Raw genomic sequence first — 16349 nt, 5'->3', positions numbered from 1 at the left:
GTCATGAAAAATAAGAATATTTCCTAAGAGCTTCTGGATTCTGGAGGGATCAGATAGGGGAAAAAAAGAAACACGTTTCAATCTCTGTTGCAAAGATACACTTTACCAAATTGTTGTACATCATAGATAGCTTAAGACAGAGGAGAAAAGGGGTCCTTTACACCCAGAAAACAAGACATGAAAGAACCAGCAATGCTGTAATCGAGGTCATCCGAATTACAGTCATCTCCATCAGGTCGCTCAGTGTTTTGTGATTAATTCTTGCATCGCTTCATCTCGGGTTAGTGGCTTTATGAATCAATCAGCTTTCCATTAAAGTTTTAGACATTCTCGCTCAGGGCGCCTGGGTGGCTCAGTTGGTTAAGCGACTGCCTTCGGCTCAGGTCATGATCCTGGAGTCCCGGGATCGAGTCCCGCATCAGGCTTCCTGCTTAGCGGGGAGTCTGCTTCTCCCTCTGACCCTCTTCCCTCTCGTGCTCTCTGTCTCTCATTCTCTCTCTCGAATAAATAAATAAATAAATCTAAAGAAAAAAAAGAACTTAGAAATTCTCGCTCAGTTCAGTGCTACGGTCTTGAGGTTATTGGAAGAGCTGCATTCTAGAGTGCTTGTCAGGATCGTTCCTGGGAATGTCTTTGAAAAGGAAGCACTTTTGCAGGAACATTTTTGCAAAAGCATCAGGGTAAAACATTAAGTGTCTGTAAATGGCAGAAAGACTTAAAATGGCTGTGGTTAAAGATCTGTGAGAGTTCATTATAATGGCATTGACAAGGAAATTTGGTTATTTCTATGACATATATTTTAAAAGAGTAACTAGAATTATGACTGATAACATTATGGCAGGACATGTCAGGTTTTTAAGAATCTCATAGAATTTCTGGAATGCATGTATTATTAACATATATTTATACAAACTTAAGCTAACGAAAGTTTATCTTCACTTCTTATTTGACAATGCTTCCCATGTAATGCAACATATCAAATAAGCCTAACTAGCTCAGCATTTCTCTGTTATAACAAGAGAGAACAAATCTTTTGAGATAGTCCAGGGACCATTTTAAAATCCCAAAGTTAGTTTGAGGTCAAAAAGACATCATTAGAATTTGGTTTTTGAGAAGTTTGTCAAAAATAGCCCAAGGTTTAAAACACTTGATCAGATAGGATCACAGTTCACCATGAAAACAGTACATAGTCATCCGTTGGCACCAGAATGACAATTAAAAATTTCAAAGCCAAATACAGAAAGTTATAGAGTTGCAAAAAGGACCTTAGCTCTTTCATAGAGAAGACTCAGTTATTTTTCTGGGTAATCAAAGACTTGGTAAAGACAGTGTGGAAGCACAGGAAAATTACATTCCTAAAATATAGAATCTGGGGTGCCTGGCTCAGTCATTAAGTGTCTGCCTTCAGCTCAGGTCGTGGTCCAAGGGTCCTGGGATCGAGCCCTGTGTCTGGCTCTCTGCTCTGCAGGAAGCCTGCTTCTCCCTCTCCCACGCCCCTGCTTGTGTTCCTCCTCTCGCCGTCTCTCTCTCTCTCTGTCAAATGAATAAATAAAATCTTTAAAAAAAAATAAAATAAAATACAGAATTTTTGTTTCATAGGCAGATTACACCAAAAGTAAAGAAAACCTTTGTTTACAATTTCTGATTAGGGGTGGACTGATAATCTAAGAAAAAATTTGTGATTTTAACAGAGCAAAACCCAAATTCTAATTTTGTACCAGTGTACTTTTTTTTTTAAAGATTTGTTTATTCATCTGAGACACACAGATACAGAGAGAGAGAGAGAGAGAGAGAGAGCATGAGCAGGGAGAGAGGCAGAGGGAGAGGGAGAAGCAGGCTCCTCGCTTAGCCAGGAGCCCGATGTGGGACTCGATCCCAGGACCCTGGGATCATGACCTGAGCTGAAGGCAGACGCTTAACGATCTGAGCCACCCAGGCGCCCCAAGTACCAGTGTACTTTTGATATTAAAAATCTGTTTTTTTTTTTATTTTAAGTGGCTCCATGTCCAACATGGGGCTTGAACTCATGACCCTGAGGTTAAGAGTTGCTCGCTCTGCCGACTGAGTCAGCCAGCCACCCCCTAAAATTCTTTTTTTGTTTGAAGTTAAATAAATCCATTCTGATCTTAGTCCGCTTGACCACACATTTAATTGCTTTTTTGAGATTTTTTTTCCCACAAACTTCTTGCAATTTTCTATATCCCATTTAGGCTTTTCCTATCTTTTCCCTTTCTTATTCCAGAACAATCATTTTTCTCTAAGACAAAATTACTTTCTTTTTCCCTTACCACCCCCCACCCCCGAAACCAAAACCCAAAACAAAACAAGAACAACAAAAATCCATGTCTTTTTTACCTTTTCCTGTTAAAAAACACATTCAGAGACAATGGAATGCATTCTTGGATTGGCATGCCGAAGCTGCAAGATGAAAGGACTCCAAAACACAGCTCCAAAAGGGCCCTTACAGGATGCAAAATAAAGAATGTTTCACAAAACCCCTTTGGCCATCTGGGCAGGTATGCACATTAAGTTGGAGAGCTTAGAACACAGAGAGCAGAGCTCAGATCCGAGAGACTCACCCACAAACTTCAGGGTTGGTGAGAAAGCGCTGAGCGTGGTGGGAGGCAGGACCTGTCTGCACAGCAGCCTCAGAGTCATTGTGTGGGGTGGGGGAGGGTGGGGGGGGTGTCCTTTTTTTGGGATCCCACTTCTGACACCATGAAATGTCAAAAGTTCCCACCTAACAGAAGGAAAACCAACAAATCACCCAAGTAGGACTTACTATTGTTTATTGTGCACACACCAAAAAGACACTCGGCAAAGCCAAGAGCACTCCGACCAGAACTTGGGGCGCGGCCCGGGGAGGCCAGGAGCACTTCAACCCGAACACGGGGTGCGGCTCTGGGGTCACACGGCACCTTCCATGGTGAGGGCACGGTGAGTGTTCATTGTTCACGGTGATTGGTTATCATATCAGAAGTTTCTGAAATGACAGGGACCTGGTTAGTGGTTCCCTCCCAACAACCTCGGGAAGCAGTTTAGGTTTTGCTTATGATTTTCAGAGGCACAAGCAAGAGATGACCTGGGTCATCTTAGTCTTGCAAAATAAGCTCAATGAAGTTTTCTACGACTAAACTGATTTTGTCTGTTCAGGGACTTTTCAAGGTTGGTCTCTGTTTGTTTTGGATTTTAACAGAGGGGTCCCCTCCCCAGCTTTGTCCTCCACCTGGGACAGAACCAGGCTGCTCCTTTCCGGAGTCAGGGGCACTGTTCTGGGCCTGCCTTTGCTACCATGAGCTGGGGCTTTAGCTGGGCACTGTTCCCCAGGCCCCCGGCACTTTGGAGCCCTTCACGTTGAGGCCCTAGGCCAAAGATGTTTATCACCATTCCTACAGAAGAGAAATAATTGTCTTTATCCACTTCTTTTTTTTTTAAGATTTCATTTATTTATTTGAGAGAGAGAGAACATGAGCAGAGGGGAGGGGTAGAAGGAGAGGGAGAAGCAGACTCCCCACTGAGGAGGGAGCCCGATGCGGGGCTCAATCCTAGGACCCTGAGATCGTGACCTGAGTGGAAGGCAGATGCTTAACTGACAGAGCCACCCAGGCGCCCCTCCTTACTCACTTCTTGATCAAAAAAGAGAAATCAAAGGACAGATGGGGATGTCCCTGGCAGGGGCAATACCAGCTGCCCTTTCCTCACTCGTGGGGCCTACGTGCCCTGGAACAGGGAGGTGTGCCCCGCAATGTGTCCACTCCTCTCTGGTTAGTGCACTGTCCCCTGGGAGGCAAACTCCAGCTGGACTCCCCTGGCGGAGCCCCCTGCCCCCAAGGCGGGCTCCCGCTGGGACCACCCCTAGGGACAGCGGGGTCTCCTGAGGGCTCCAAAGGGGCTGAGGGGATGCGCACGAGGCCGCGGGGAAGTGGGGACTCCAGAGGAGAGCAACGCGGCCAGAGCTTGCTGTTGTGGGAAATGGGGGTGCTCCCGGGTGGGCTCACTCAGCGGGGACTACTGTCATCACGGGGGCGCACGACACTTGCGGGCACAGGTGCAGCCGCCGGCCCAGCACGGGCGGCGCGGCGGGGCCTCGGCTCGCAGCGGGGCCCGGGCCTCGGCGGCCGAGGGGCGGGGCCCAGCGGCGGGCGGGGCCTAGAGCCGGGCGGGGCGGCAGCGGGCAGTGGCGCGCGGTGGGCGGGGCGGCGGGCGGGCCCGGCGGCGGCGCGCGGTGGGCGGGGCGGCGTGACGCGCGCCGACGCCGATCCCGGAAGCGGTGTCAGATGCTGGGGAGCCGGGCGGGCGGGCTGGCGGCGGGCGGCGGGGGGGTACTTGTTGTTCTTCGCGAAGTCGGAGCCCCAGAGCGCGGCGGAGGCGGCGGCCGAGGGGGAGCGCGAGAGTGAGCGCGAGCGCGAGGAGAGCGCGTGCCCGCGAGGAGCCGCCGCGCGCCCGCGCCCCCCGCGCGACGCCAGGTGAGGAGCGGCCGCGCGGGGCCGGGCCGGGCTGGGCCGGGTTGGGGACCGGGGCCGGGGGGGGGGTGTCGGGGACGGGTCCGGGCCCGCGCGCCGCTGAGTCACGGCCGCCTCGGACCCGCGGCGAAGTTGGGCGGAACCTTGAGACCCCGGCCCGCGCACCTGCCGTCAGGTGCCCTGCCGCGAGCGCGCCGCGCGGGTCGGGGTCTCTTCTTTCTCAGGCGCGGGAGCGCGCCCGCGAGTCCCGGGCCGCCCCGAGCCCCAGCGGGATGCGGTGGTTCCCCCGGGGGTACGCGCTGGGGGAGTCCGGGGCGTGCCAGCGGGCCCCGCGCCCCGTGTCGACCCCCCCACCCCACCTGCTTTGCCTTTAACCTCCGGAGATCCGCTGCGAGGCGGGAAGGCGGGGGCGAAAATAAACGGCCACGTGCAGGGGAGCGCGTGGTCGCGCAGGGCCGACCGGCTGGTGCTACCTTGCCCGGCAGTGGCTTCCCACCCGCGCTCGGGGGGAGGGGGCGGGAGGGCCTGGAGCAGGGGACTCATGACCGATGTCACGTTCGGAGCAGCTGACCTGCCAGGGGTTTCCCGGAGGGAGGCCTTGGTGTGGAAGCTTTGGGTGGGGAGGGGGACAAGGCGAACGTGTCACTTCCCCTAAACCCCGCGGCCTGCGGTCTCATCTTTCCCATCTGCGAGTAGGGGGTCTCCATCTCTTCCAAGTCCAACTGCGGGTTCTTCTGTGATCCTGCTGAGTTGGGGAGACAGTGTGTCAGTCCGCCGGCTTCCGCACGAGTCCCCGGGAGCCTCGGAGGGGTACCGGGCATGCTCCGCTCTCCACCTAGCTCTAAGGTGCAGCAGATCGCTGTGCCTTCTGTCTCACGGTGTTCTGGCTCGCCACGTGCTGTGAGAACACAGTCGTGGAGCAGTTGGTGTTCGGGCTTGTTGGAAGTTCCCTGCTCTCTCCTGCGTTAACGATTATGCTCTTGTTTGCTTTTCACACTGCTCTCGTGGGCCGGGTAGAAATGCTCACCCTCTGAATAAATTGTTAGTGGGGAAGATCCCCACACTCAGCCACCTTCCCTTGCCAGGCGCCTGGCCGCAAGAAGCTCCCGGGGCTGGTGCACCCACGCCCCGCACGGCCAATAGAATCAGTGGGTTCTTGAGCCAGTATGGCTTGGCCGCCCGGCCGCCCTCCCCTTTCCCCGTTACGGGCATTGGCGCGGTTTTGCTGTTCCAGCCCTTACGGCACAGGTATCTTGATAGAGTGCAGCTCTGTGCTAGGTGAGCTGGGCCATCTCCTAGCACTCTGCCTTCTGGGGTGGGGCTTTGGAAAGAGTGTCAGTCTGAGCGGGTGGGAGGGGTCAGGGAAGTTGAAGGTGGGCTGTGCAGGTGGGTGAGGCACACCTGCAGCCTCTGTTGTCTTGTGGGTAGCTGACAGCTTTTGGAGAACTTCCCTCCCTGGGCAGCCCAGTAGGCATGTTTGAGTTTGAGCTCCTTCAAGGGGGGTCTGCTTTTAGGACTTAACACTGGTCCTCTCCTGATTCCAAAATAGTTTCCTAACTCAAAAACACAAAGCAAGTCTTCTCTCTGGAGCACATTTGCCTTCTGTGCTTGAACGTAGCTGGACTTTGAGGGATGCGTTCCAAGTTCAGCCCCACTCACTCAAGGTGGTTGCTAAAAATGGGAGTTGAATTGGGGCTACTCGGGGAAATCGTTTCTGGGGCTTGCTGCGTTCCAGCCCTGTCTCCAGGGCCCAGCTGCCACCGAGTGAGGTCGCTTTCCCGACCCAGACCCACCATTCTCCGTCCGCATGTCTGCAGCCCCACATGCTTTCACTTTTGGGGCTCCGGTAGCTGAAGAGTCTGTTTACCGTCTCAGGCAGCGGAGAAGAAATCCTGCCTGCGTCCTGGCTCTTCCTGAGTCTAAAGGTTTCTGGAGTGGACTTTCTGGCTTTAGGGTGCAGTCCACACGGGAAATGGAACCCGGGCAGCTGTGAGCGTTCTCTGTGTGGCTACTCCTCAGAGCAGTAAACAGTGACTCACCCTCCCCTCTGCTCCCCGCCTCCCTGCTCCCTGCTGATGGAAGATGCACTGCTCCCGTGTTTACTTTTGCTTTTTGTAAGTCACAGACTCGTCATGTTTCCTCTTTCTTACAGTTTCAGGAAATTGAAAGTGTTCTCTTAAAATCATAGAACTTTAGAACAGGTAGAAATAAATGTAGGGATCATGCAGTACACATACCCCCCTGCGCGCCCCCCCCCCACTTTACATGAGGACACCCAGCCCAAAGCCCCCTTACCTGGCCTGTGGCGTCAGAGTCTGATATCCGGGGTGTGGGGGACACCCTGCCTGCTTTTCTGCGCTGCATGTGGGCTGCACGGGACGGGGAGGACCAGAGAGGTCCTGAGCTGAGGCGCCCCTGACCCCCTCCCTTTGGGGGCACTGCTGACACGTGCGCTTAGGCGGCTTGCCTCTCACTTGCTGGGAGTTGAGGGGAGCAGGTGTGGTTAAGAACATCCCCGCCCTCCATCCAGCAAGGGAAGCAAACCTCAGAAAGAAAGACCAGGACCAAGTCTTGGGCTCAGCCCTTGATGTGTACTCGTGAGAGGGTGCCCACCCACCCCAGGGAAGGCAGGAGGGGCTTTCTGGTGAAGCAAGGGTTGGGGGGAGAGGGTGGGAGTCCAGCACTGATTGCGGAGGCCCTAGAAGCCAGAGGTGAAGGCCTGAATGTGACAGGTGGCCAGGGGAGTAAGGGGCTCAGGAGGGCCTTCGGGCAGGGAGTTCTTCTACCCACCTTGGGGCCTACATTTGAGGGGCCAAGGCCCAGACAAAAGCAGCCCAGGCCTGAGCCAGGTAGTGCTGGAGGGCTGGAGCATCAGCAGAGAGACAGGCTGCGGCTGACAGGCCAGGCTCAGCAGGTGGATGTGGAAGGAGAGGTGAGGTGTTGGGGGCGATTTCCGCATGAATGGCATGATGGGTCATCACCTGAGCTGGAGATGCAGAAGGAGGGCAGGTGTGGGGGACAGGGCGCATCTCTGGGGCCTGTCAGACACGTGGGCTGTGTAACCTTGTTGGGATGTGGGGCTTGGGGCTAGTCAAACCCCTGAGCAGCTGTGGCGCCAACAGAGCCCCAGAGGGGAGCCTGGAGACAGGAGGACCACCCAGAGGGGTACCGGGGGAGTGAGGGGCCAGGGCGTGGCCAGGGAGGTGAGGCGTTCAGCTTGCTGTCAGCCTCGCAGCCGCCTGAGTCACCTCTGGACAGAGCCAGGATGACACAGCTTCCTCAAACTGCAAACGCAAGGTGACCAGACGTCCTCCAAGCCAGGCAGACAGTCATGTCTTGCCGGAGGGCGGCCAGCCAGGGCCAGCCTGCAGGCTGGGTGTGGGCTGGGCTGGTGGGGTGCACCCCCACGTGGTGGGGAGTTGGGCGGGAGGCACGAGCCCTCCCGGTGCTGGGACCTGTCTTCATTTGGGTGAGGCGTCAGCTTGGGGGGCAAGCTGGCCATGTCACCCTGTGCTCGTGGGACAGTTGCCTTCTGTGTGGGCCCCACTGTGCTGCCAGCTGGCAGGGGCGCTCAGCTTTGGGTCCTCTGTGAGAAGGCCCCCAGCCCCCCAGGACAGAGGCAGTCACATCACGGTGGCTTCTGGCTTTGGGGTTTGCACCCATCAGGGTGAGTCAGACACTGCTCTGCTGCGTGAAGTGGAGACCTGCTCCAGGACGGAACCCTTTTCCTCCCTTCCTGTTTTCCTCCTGCCCTCCTTCCTCTCCCTGGATCCGACCCCCTCGGAGACCTGGGAGGGCTGGAGGGGCAGGCATGGGGAGTGGCAGCCGCCGTCACTCCACACTGAACGGGAACAAGAGTTTTTTTGAACGCCCACCCTGCTGGGCACCAGATTCGGCTTCCTGTGCACATGAAGCTCATGGTATAGGCTAGTCTAACCGCGGTAAGGGTTAGAGCCCCGTCAGACTCCAAAAGCCCCTTTTCTGTAACATCATCTAGACCTAGGGCTGTTTGGGTGCGGCCATTGTGCCCATCAGCCACCTGGTTTTACTGGTGGAACAAACGTTCCCCCCACCCCCCAAGGCCCTGAACCTGGGTCTAGCCCAGCGAGGGCCTGAGTGCACTGGGGATGGCCTGGGTCGTGAGTTGCCCCAGATGAGCTGAGTCAGTGGGTGGGCAAGCAGCAGGTGTTTGCTGGGGGATGGAGGGGCTGAGACCCTGGCCTCCAGCTCACCTGCCCCTGGAAGGGCCATCCTGCACTGTTGAACCTGGACGACCTGCCCGTTCTTTGTGGGGCCCGGAAGGGAGGGCCACCCCCGGCTCCCTAACTTGTTCCCAACTATGCCGTCCCCAGAGGTGACTCCCATCTAGGCTGTTGGTCCATTGTTTTTTTCTTTTAGGGCAGTCTTTCCCTTGACTTTGTTTAGATGCACACCAGGATGAGGTTTCTGGCTTTGGGTTGAAAACCACCCTCTTCAGGTAGGAAAGCAGTCACCTGGAAAGTGTTCGAGGCTCTAAGTGCTAACCGAGCAGCCTTTCTTGACCAGTGAGTGGTGTCTCGAGGGCTGCACGAGCTGAGCATCTGTTTCTTGCTCACTCGGTGGGCGGGCATGTGCGCCTCAGAGGTTCACACCTGTCTTTGGGGGTCCCTGCCTGGCTCTGGCCGCGGAGCTGCACAGGTGACTTTACTGGAATTCCGAACAGCCAGTGCAGAGAGCGTGCACGTGTGGCTGAGGTTCTTTTAGTTGGTGGTGAGGGGACTTGATGCCCTGAGCGTCCTCCTGTGCAGCTGCTGGAGAGGTGTGTGCGGGTGCTGAGAGGGGACCGGTATGGTGGAAGGTGAGGCTGCCTCGTGTGCGCGCGCGCGCTCCTGTCTGGCCTGTTGGGGCCTCGGTCTCTAACCCTGGCTGCGGTCCGGCCTGGGACCAGAAAGCAGTTCCTCCTGCATGCGCTCTGGTGGCCGTGAGGTTGCCTGAGGTTCAGGGGTTTATAAATACACGTTTTAGGGCAGTTGTTTTAAAATCAGTTGTCGTTCAAACTCGCACACGTACGAAACTTTTCTCTGAACCTGTTTTCCAAAAGCAAACTATCGGGTTTTTTGCCTTTCATGTTTGAAGTGACCTCAGGTCACTGCTGCATGTATTTTGCGTAGCTTGGCATAGGGGAGTAATGGTGCAGTTTCTATCCATAAACTGAGTTCAGGAAAGACGGGCAGTGCCCAGCCAGCTCCGTGCTCCTGGAGCTGGCTCCCTGGACCGGCGGCAGAGTCTGTGTAGTGCCCCTCAGGGCAGCCCGCTCTCCAGCAGCTGATGGAGACTTCCAGGGGTGCCTCGGTGGCGGGGGATGGGGTGGTGGGGGCAGGAGCCAAGACCTGGTCCGCCCGAGGCAGTGGGGTTTGTGTCTGTGAGCAGGGGTCCGTGGGAAGGTGTCTGCCCTTGCCTGGGACTTGCCCACCCGTGTCTGGGTCTCTGGTTTCTCAGGGGGGCCCTGGTGTAGGCCCCAGCCCCCTGGGGGTTGAGTGGAGCCCCCAGTCAGGGTCTCTCCTGGATCGGCCCAACCAAGGCTTTTGCGAGCTGGACAGAACCCCGGGACCCCTGGTTCCGATCCCCTCATTTTCAGAGGAGGAGAGTAAGACCCACAGAAAGAAGAGCCTTACTGGCTTGTTCCCCAACTTTGTCTCAAGCCGATGATCACCTCCACATGTACTCCCGTTCGCTCTTAGGCCTCATGTCACTCTTGTTGAACAGGAGGTCCGAGAAGGGCAGGGAGTCCCCAGAGGTCAGACCCCAGCGTGGCACCCTCCCTCAAAGAGAGGCGTCCCTCCTCTCTTGGACCCCAGGTGGGCCCCAGGGCTGCTCTTCTCCTATCTCTGCCGAGGCTCTCCTCTGCGTCCTGTGCCCAGAAGGCAAATGGGGTGCAGAGCTGGTGGATATGGGGCTTTGCCCAGGCGACCTTGACCTTTCAGATGCAGCCAACGGACCCTCATGGGGCCTGTGTGGAGGGGAGGGGGCCGAGCCCTTGGAGTGCTGTGGCCCAGTCCTGTGCCCATCCTGGTTACCTGGACATCCCACCACACACTGTCACGGAGGGCAGGTCCCCAGAGGAGGTGTACCTGCCTGTCCTGAGCAAAGCCCTGTGGCCCTGGGTGCTGGCTGAGCTGGCCCGCCACTGTGGGGAAGGCACAGAAAGCCCTGCTGGTCGGGGTCTGAGCGGAGCTCCCTCCTTTGCTGGGGCCTCACTTTTCTCATCAGGCGGGCTGGGCGGTCCGCGCAGGGTGGGAGGGCCTTAGGTCTGTGGGAATGTGAGCTCCTTGCTCTGTAAACAGCTGTGACTCACCGCACAACTATGCCCTGGCGGCTCCAGGCCCTTGTGCGCTGACGTGTGCTGGAATGACACCCGGCCGTGGAAAAGTTTCTCAGGGCTCTCCCAGCTGCCTGGCTCCTGCTGGCCCTCCAGGTGGTTTCTCTAGCACGGTGTGACCCCCGCACCTGGAGGGAGGGGCACTGATTGTGCGCCCCCCTGCCCCCAACAGATGCTGGGGGTCAGGCTGCCGTCAGGAAGCAGCTCCTGGTCCCTGCCGTGACCACCCCCTGCTGCTGCGTTGTCTGCGAGTCTATCCCGGGCACACGCGTGGGGGTGCAGAGGAGCCCGGAGCCCCCTGAGGATTTGCCTGGCCCCGGCCTTGCTGCTGTCCTGCTTGCCGTCGTCCAGCATCAGCGCCCGGGAGTGTTGCCAGGGGTGACTGGGGGTCCAGCGGCCTGGGTGCTGAGACCCTCTGGTAGCGGAAGGCAGGCGAGCTGCTGGAGGCAGGAGCAGTGGGGACGGGTTAGGGTCCCGGGGCTGTGGGTGAAGGAAGGCAGGGTGGAGACACCCACCCGAGTCCCGCTCACCCTCGAGATGGAGGCTCGGGTGAGGCTCCCTCTCTGGGACCCGCACCCCCGCCGCCCCCCGCCGTGCATTTCTCCGATGTTCTCTCTGCTCAGTTCACCATGCCTGGCGTTTGGAACGTGGACCCTGGTCCCTAACCCAGTGACAGAGCGTGGCGGCAAGTCTAGAGCCGCGGGGTCACACGGGTTTGTTTACTGTCCCGCAACCTGTGCGTCTGCACCAGCCTGCCTGAAGCCATTGTTGCTGTGGGCTTCTCCGTTGCCATGGCGACCACCAGGGGCTGGCTACTTCCCAAGGTCGCCATGGCAACTATCAGAGGGGAATCATGCTTGGGATGCTTTGGCTGGCTTTTTCATGAATGATTAGAATGTGTGACACAATGCAGACGCGAAAACTCGAAGGGCGGGCAGTGCAGGGGCTGGCGGGCGCCGGGGACAACTCCCGCCAGACGGCCGCCCGATGAGCTCGTGCAGCCGCGGCTCCCCACCTCCTGGATCCTGCCCTGGCTGCGCAGGGAGACCCCGCCCACCCCGAGGGCCTCAGGTCATGGCTGTGGGGCAGCCCAGGTGGGGGTGGTGATGTCACAGCCGCAGTGCCCTTTGCAGAGGTAGGTCTGGTAGGGAGGGCGGGGCTGGGCCAGGGCGGGTGCTGGCTCCACCCATCCCCCCGGGGGCATGCTCCCCCAGGGGCCCTTCCTCTCTGGAGCCAGGCTAGGTCACGGGTACCAGGGGCTCTTGCCTGGGCAGGGTGCCGTCCTGGGGGCCAGCGGTGCCCTTCAGGTGCTGGGTGTGGCCGATCTCGGGAGGGGGCTTTGCTGCTGCGGGCTTTGGCCCTTGAACGTGGCAGCCTGGGCCTCGCGGGTGCAAGCTTCTCAGATCGGAGGGAGAGTGAGAACAGGAAGCAACAGCTGCTCACGCCCGGGGGCCCCCCAGGCGCTGGCGGCACAGGCCTGGTGGGTGGGGCGGCAGGGGACCGCTGTGTGGCTGCCAGGCACTGGGCCAAGGTGGGTCCGGGTTGCTCTGTGGTCTGATGCTGGAGTGGGGGTGTGTGGCCAGCATGCCCACCCTGCGGGAAGCCCCTCAGGACTGGCTGGCTCCCATCTTGCTTTCGGGGTGACAGGGAACAAGGAGCTGAACCTCCTTGGAGCCTCTCTGCAGTGGGCATGTCCCCGCTTTAGGTCACTTGTGACGGCAGCAGGCCGCGTCTCCAGCCTGGCCAGAACCTAACCTCGCTCGTTTCTGTGTTCTTGTGTGATTTTCTAGTTCCAATTTCCAAGCCCTTCTGCTCGGGTGACTGTGCCCAGGTTATGACGACTAATCCCAAACCAAACAAGGCGTTAAAGGTAAGCGGGGGTGGGGGTGAGCAGATCCTGTTTCTGTCCCAGGCTCAGGCCTGGGAAAGGTCCCTTCTGGCCCCAGCAGCGCCTCTTTCCCAGGACTGCCCTGAGTGTGAGGAAAGAAGCCCTGTCCTCTGGAAGAGAGCGGGGGGCTGTTGGCTAAAGGACGTGTCACAGAGAGGTGGTGACAGAATTGGGGGTCGTGGCTTTGGGAGACACCAGCTCTGACATCTGGGGGGATCCCTCCTTGGGAGAGAGTGGTAGGGGTGGATCCCCGTCGGCTAGGATGTGCTCGTCACCCCAGCCCCCAGGGGTGAGCAGTGTATCCTCTGTCCCGTGGAACCTGGCTCCCAGGGCCTGGCCGTCCGCAGTGTGTGCTGCCTCCGCGGGCCTTCGCAGCTTCTGAGGCCGGCAGCGTGTGCTTGGGTTGGCTGTGTCTTCCTGGGAGTGGAGCTGGGTGTGCAGGAGAGGGAACTCTCCATGCATTTCTGGGTCGAGCACGCCCAAGCCACATCTGAGGTCCCACTAGGTCCGAGGGATGCAGAAGGATGGGCTGCCGTGCCGTCCCGTCCCCCACCTGCGTGTGTCCGTCCTGCCCCGGGCCCTGGAGATGCACAGAGGGTAGCACACATGTGGACCCTGGCCTTGCAGAATGTGGGCGGCCAGTGGGATCCTGGTGATGGCCGGGTGTAGCCAGTGGCCCCCATCCGAGAGCCATCTGCATGATGCTGTGTGCACAGCGTCAGGTGACCCTGCAGGGACCGTCCCTGTTCCGTGATGGAGGAGCGAAGGCCCGCTTGCGCAGCAGAGGGGGGTGCTGCCTGGAACAGGCTCTTGTGCACGCAGGGCTTGAGCCGTCCTCTGGGGTCCCGCTGTGGCCAATCCTTCCCGCTGCACCCTGCGTCTCTGTGCTGACCGCTGTGCCGTGGCCCCCGCAGGTCAAGAAGGAGGCGGGCGAGAACGCCCCGGTGCTCAGCGATGACGAGCTGGTGTCCATGTCGGTGCGGGAGCTGAACCAGCACCTGCGGGGCCTCACCAAGGAGGAGGTGGTCCGCCTGAAGCAGCGGCGGCGCACGCTCAAGAACCGCGGCTACGCCGCCAGCTGCCGCATCAAGCGGGTGACGCAGAAGGAGGAGCTGGAGCGGCAGCGCGTGGAGCTGCAGCAGGAGGTGGAGAAGCTCGCCTCCGAGAACGCGAGCATGAGGCTGGAGCTCGACGCGCTGCGCTCCAAGTACGAGGCCCTGCAGACCTTCGCCCGCACTGTGGCCCGCGGGCCCGTCACCCCCACCAAGGTGGCCACGACCAGTGTCATCACCATCGTCAAGTCCGCCGACATCTCCTCCACCTCCGTGCCCTTTTCGGCTGCGTCCTAGTGCCCGGCCGAGGGTGGGGCCTGGGGGGCCGCGGCCGGGCGGGCAGTGGGCTCCCCCCTCGTGCCCATCAGACGAGCCCACGGGGAGCAGACCCCTTAACACCTGAGTCAAGCACAGACTCGCGGCGGGGACGGGGGTGCTGGCTGAAGATGGGGTCTTGTGAGACCGTGTGCTGCACGCCTTCCCACACGCACGCACACGCAAACACGCACACGTATGCACCTGGCCTTCCTCTGGGCCCCACTGGCTCTCTCCGGACCGTCCTTTTCTAGGGGTGTGTGTCTTGCGCCAGGGGGTGTCGGGATGTACAGAGGGAAGGTCCTCGGGAGGTTCCTGGCCCTGTGGCCCAGACGGCGGGGGCTCTGTCTTCCACCCCTCCCGAGAGTGGCCCGCCGTGGTCCACCAGCCGGTGCAGGAACCCCCTTGCTGCCCTGAGCTCTGGAGCCGCAGGGCGAACCATGTGCCCCTGGTGATGAAAAGCACCGTGACCCTGCTTTTAGCCTTCCCAGAGACCTGCACCCCGCGAGGCAGAGGGCGGGAGGGGGGGCCACCCAAGGGGCTATGTGTCCGTGCACGCGTGCCCCGGGACGTGCCTGCCAACGCTCCGGGGCCTTGGGTGAATGGCTCGGAGTGGCCAGTCACTGGGGGGGCCTCCGGGGTCCATGCGGCAGACAGTTGCATGGGGGTTGGGAGCTTGGCCTCCTTCGGACCTGCCGAGGAGCGGTAGCTGCTGGGCAGGGAGGGGGGCAGCCAGCCGGGGAAGGTGGAGCCCTGCTCAGGGAGGGTGGCAGGGCCTGGGGTTGGGCGTGCAGAGGTTCTGTGTGGAATGGGGGTGAGGTTGGCAGGGGCCTCAGGAGTGGGCTCTGGTTCTGCTGGAGGGGACGGGTGGGGTCTGAGAGCGAGGAGGGCGTGGTGACAAGGGAGGCGACGTGGCAGGGGCCTGGGACCCGCCTCCTGGGGGCACCTGGGTGGTCTCTTGGTGCAGAGGACAAGGGGACGCAGCTACCTTGGTGCTTATTCCTCGCCTGGAAACTTTACTAGCTCTTTCTGGCACCTGGAGCCCCTGATGACCTTGGTGACCCTTGCTGGGGCTTCCCTCCCCTGTGAGCCTCGACCGATCGGGGCTCCCGGCTCCCGTGTGCCGAGCTTGGACTGCCCCTTCCTGGCCCTGCTGGAGAGAGGCTGGGGCCGCAGGGTCTGGGGGTGGCCGTTGAGCTCAGGCTCCCGGCCTCCTCATGGCCCTGCCACCCACCACCTAGGGAGACCCCCACCCCCAGCAAGCCACAGGCCGCCCACACGGAAGAGGAGGATTGGGCAGGGCAGATGGCCCCAAGGGCTGCGTCTTCCTCCTGCGTCTGCTGTCAGGAGCAGCCGGGAAAGGTGTGCGGCCCTCGCAGCATTGCCGTGCGGCCTTCGCCTTGGCCTTGTCCTTGTCCTGGGGTAAGGTGAAGGGTCTGGGGTGTGCTGGATCCTTACGGAGAAGAAGGCCCAGTGTGTTTAAAAAAAAAAAACAAAAAAAACTGTTGATACCATAGCCATGGTAGGTAATCCACATTGGATATCAATAAGGACCATGGGGAAATATTTAAAAGAGAGAAAGTATATATATATATAAAATTATATACACATTTTATCGTACAGATTTTTCGTAACTTTTCCTGTTTTTACTGTAAATTCCTAATAGAGCAGAGCTGCAGTTGGAGTAGGGTGGGGGTGGGAGCCAGTGGCCCCCGCCCCCGGCTCTGGGGAGGGAGGCCTGGGCTGCCCACCCGCCGCTTCCCTCTGAGTTCCCGCCAGCCCTCGGGAGCACCGAGGCCGCGCTTGGGGGGCCCTGGGGCCAGGGAAGGAAGGCCAGAGCCTTCCACCGAGTGCTTTTCCTTTCAGCTCACTGAGATTCCATTGTCACAGGTTTAATATATGGATTTTTTTTTTTTTATTTAAGAGAAAAGGCAAGGACTTCTGTCCCTGGGGTTTGCTCCCCTGCCTCCGGGGCTTCAGACGCGGGTCCTTCCTGGGGACGGGGCCTCCTGCTTCCTCGCCTCCGTCGCTCGGCTGCTCCAGTTCCATATTTATTTTTGTGCTGCTTTTATCATGGTATAAATTATTGAGGAGATCCCATGTCGTCCCTGCGCCCGCGCCCCCCCGTCCCGTCGCGGTCCCCGCGCCCGCGCCCCCTCACGGCCACCACCTAATTTATTGCTGTACATCTCCGCTGTGTGCTTTTGTACCTTCGCAATAAAGAGTTTTCTGGTTTCAGATCCGCCTGGTTTTGTGATTGGGCTGGGGGTCAA

At 59.0% G+C, this 16349-nt stretch overlaps 1 protein-coding gene across 3 annotated transcripts; it reads left to right on the top strand.

Moving 5' to 3' along the window:
* The first annotated feature begins 4281 nt into the window (after positions 1-4281).
* Positions 4282-16314, top strand: MAFK (MAF bZIP transcription factor K). Of its 3 annotated transcripts, none has more exons than XM_027613315.2 (3): positions 4282-4466; positions 12612-12691; positions 13624-16314. In XM_027613315.2, the coding sequence occupies exons 2-3, from the start codon at positions 12656-12658 to the stop codon at positions 14056-14058; spliced, it is 471 nt and encodes a 156-aa protein (XP_027469116.1). In that variant the 5' UTR covers positions 4282-4466; positions 12612-12655; the 3' UTR covers positions 14059-16314. The 3 variants fall into 3 exon arrangements, with proteins under 3 accessions (XP_027469116.1, XP_027469117.1, XP_027469118.1); XM_027613316.2 differs by lacking the exon at positions 4282-4466 and adding an exon at positions 9841-11956; XM_027613317.2 differs by lacking the exon at positions 4282-4466 and adding an exon at positions 12042-12352.
* The last annotated feature ends 35 nt before the right edge of the window (positions 16315-16349 follow it).

This window comes from Zalophus californianus, chromosome 10, assembly GCF_009762305.2.
Source record: "Zalophus californianus isolate mZalCal1 chromosome 10, mZalCal1.pri.v2, whole genome shotgun sequence".
Lineage (NCBI taxonomy): Eukaryota > Metazoa > Chordata > Mammalia > Carnivora > Otariidae > Zalophus > Zalophus californianus.
The sequence above is the reverse complement of the archived record's forward strand: the minus strand, read 5'-3'. Positions and strand labels throughout refer to the sequence as shown.

Coding starts and splice junctions, on each gene's coding strand:
- MAFK (XM_027613315.2), top strand. CDS start 12,656: ATGACGACTAATCCCAAACCAAACAAGGCGTTAAAG. Junction 12,692..13,623: donor AACCAAACAAGGCGTTAAAG/GTAAGCGGGGGT, acceptor TGGCCCCCGCAG/GTCAAGAAGGAGGCGGGCGA.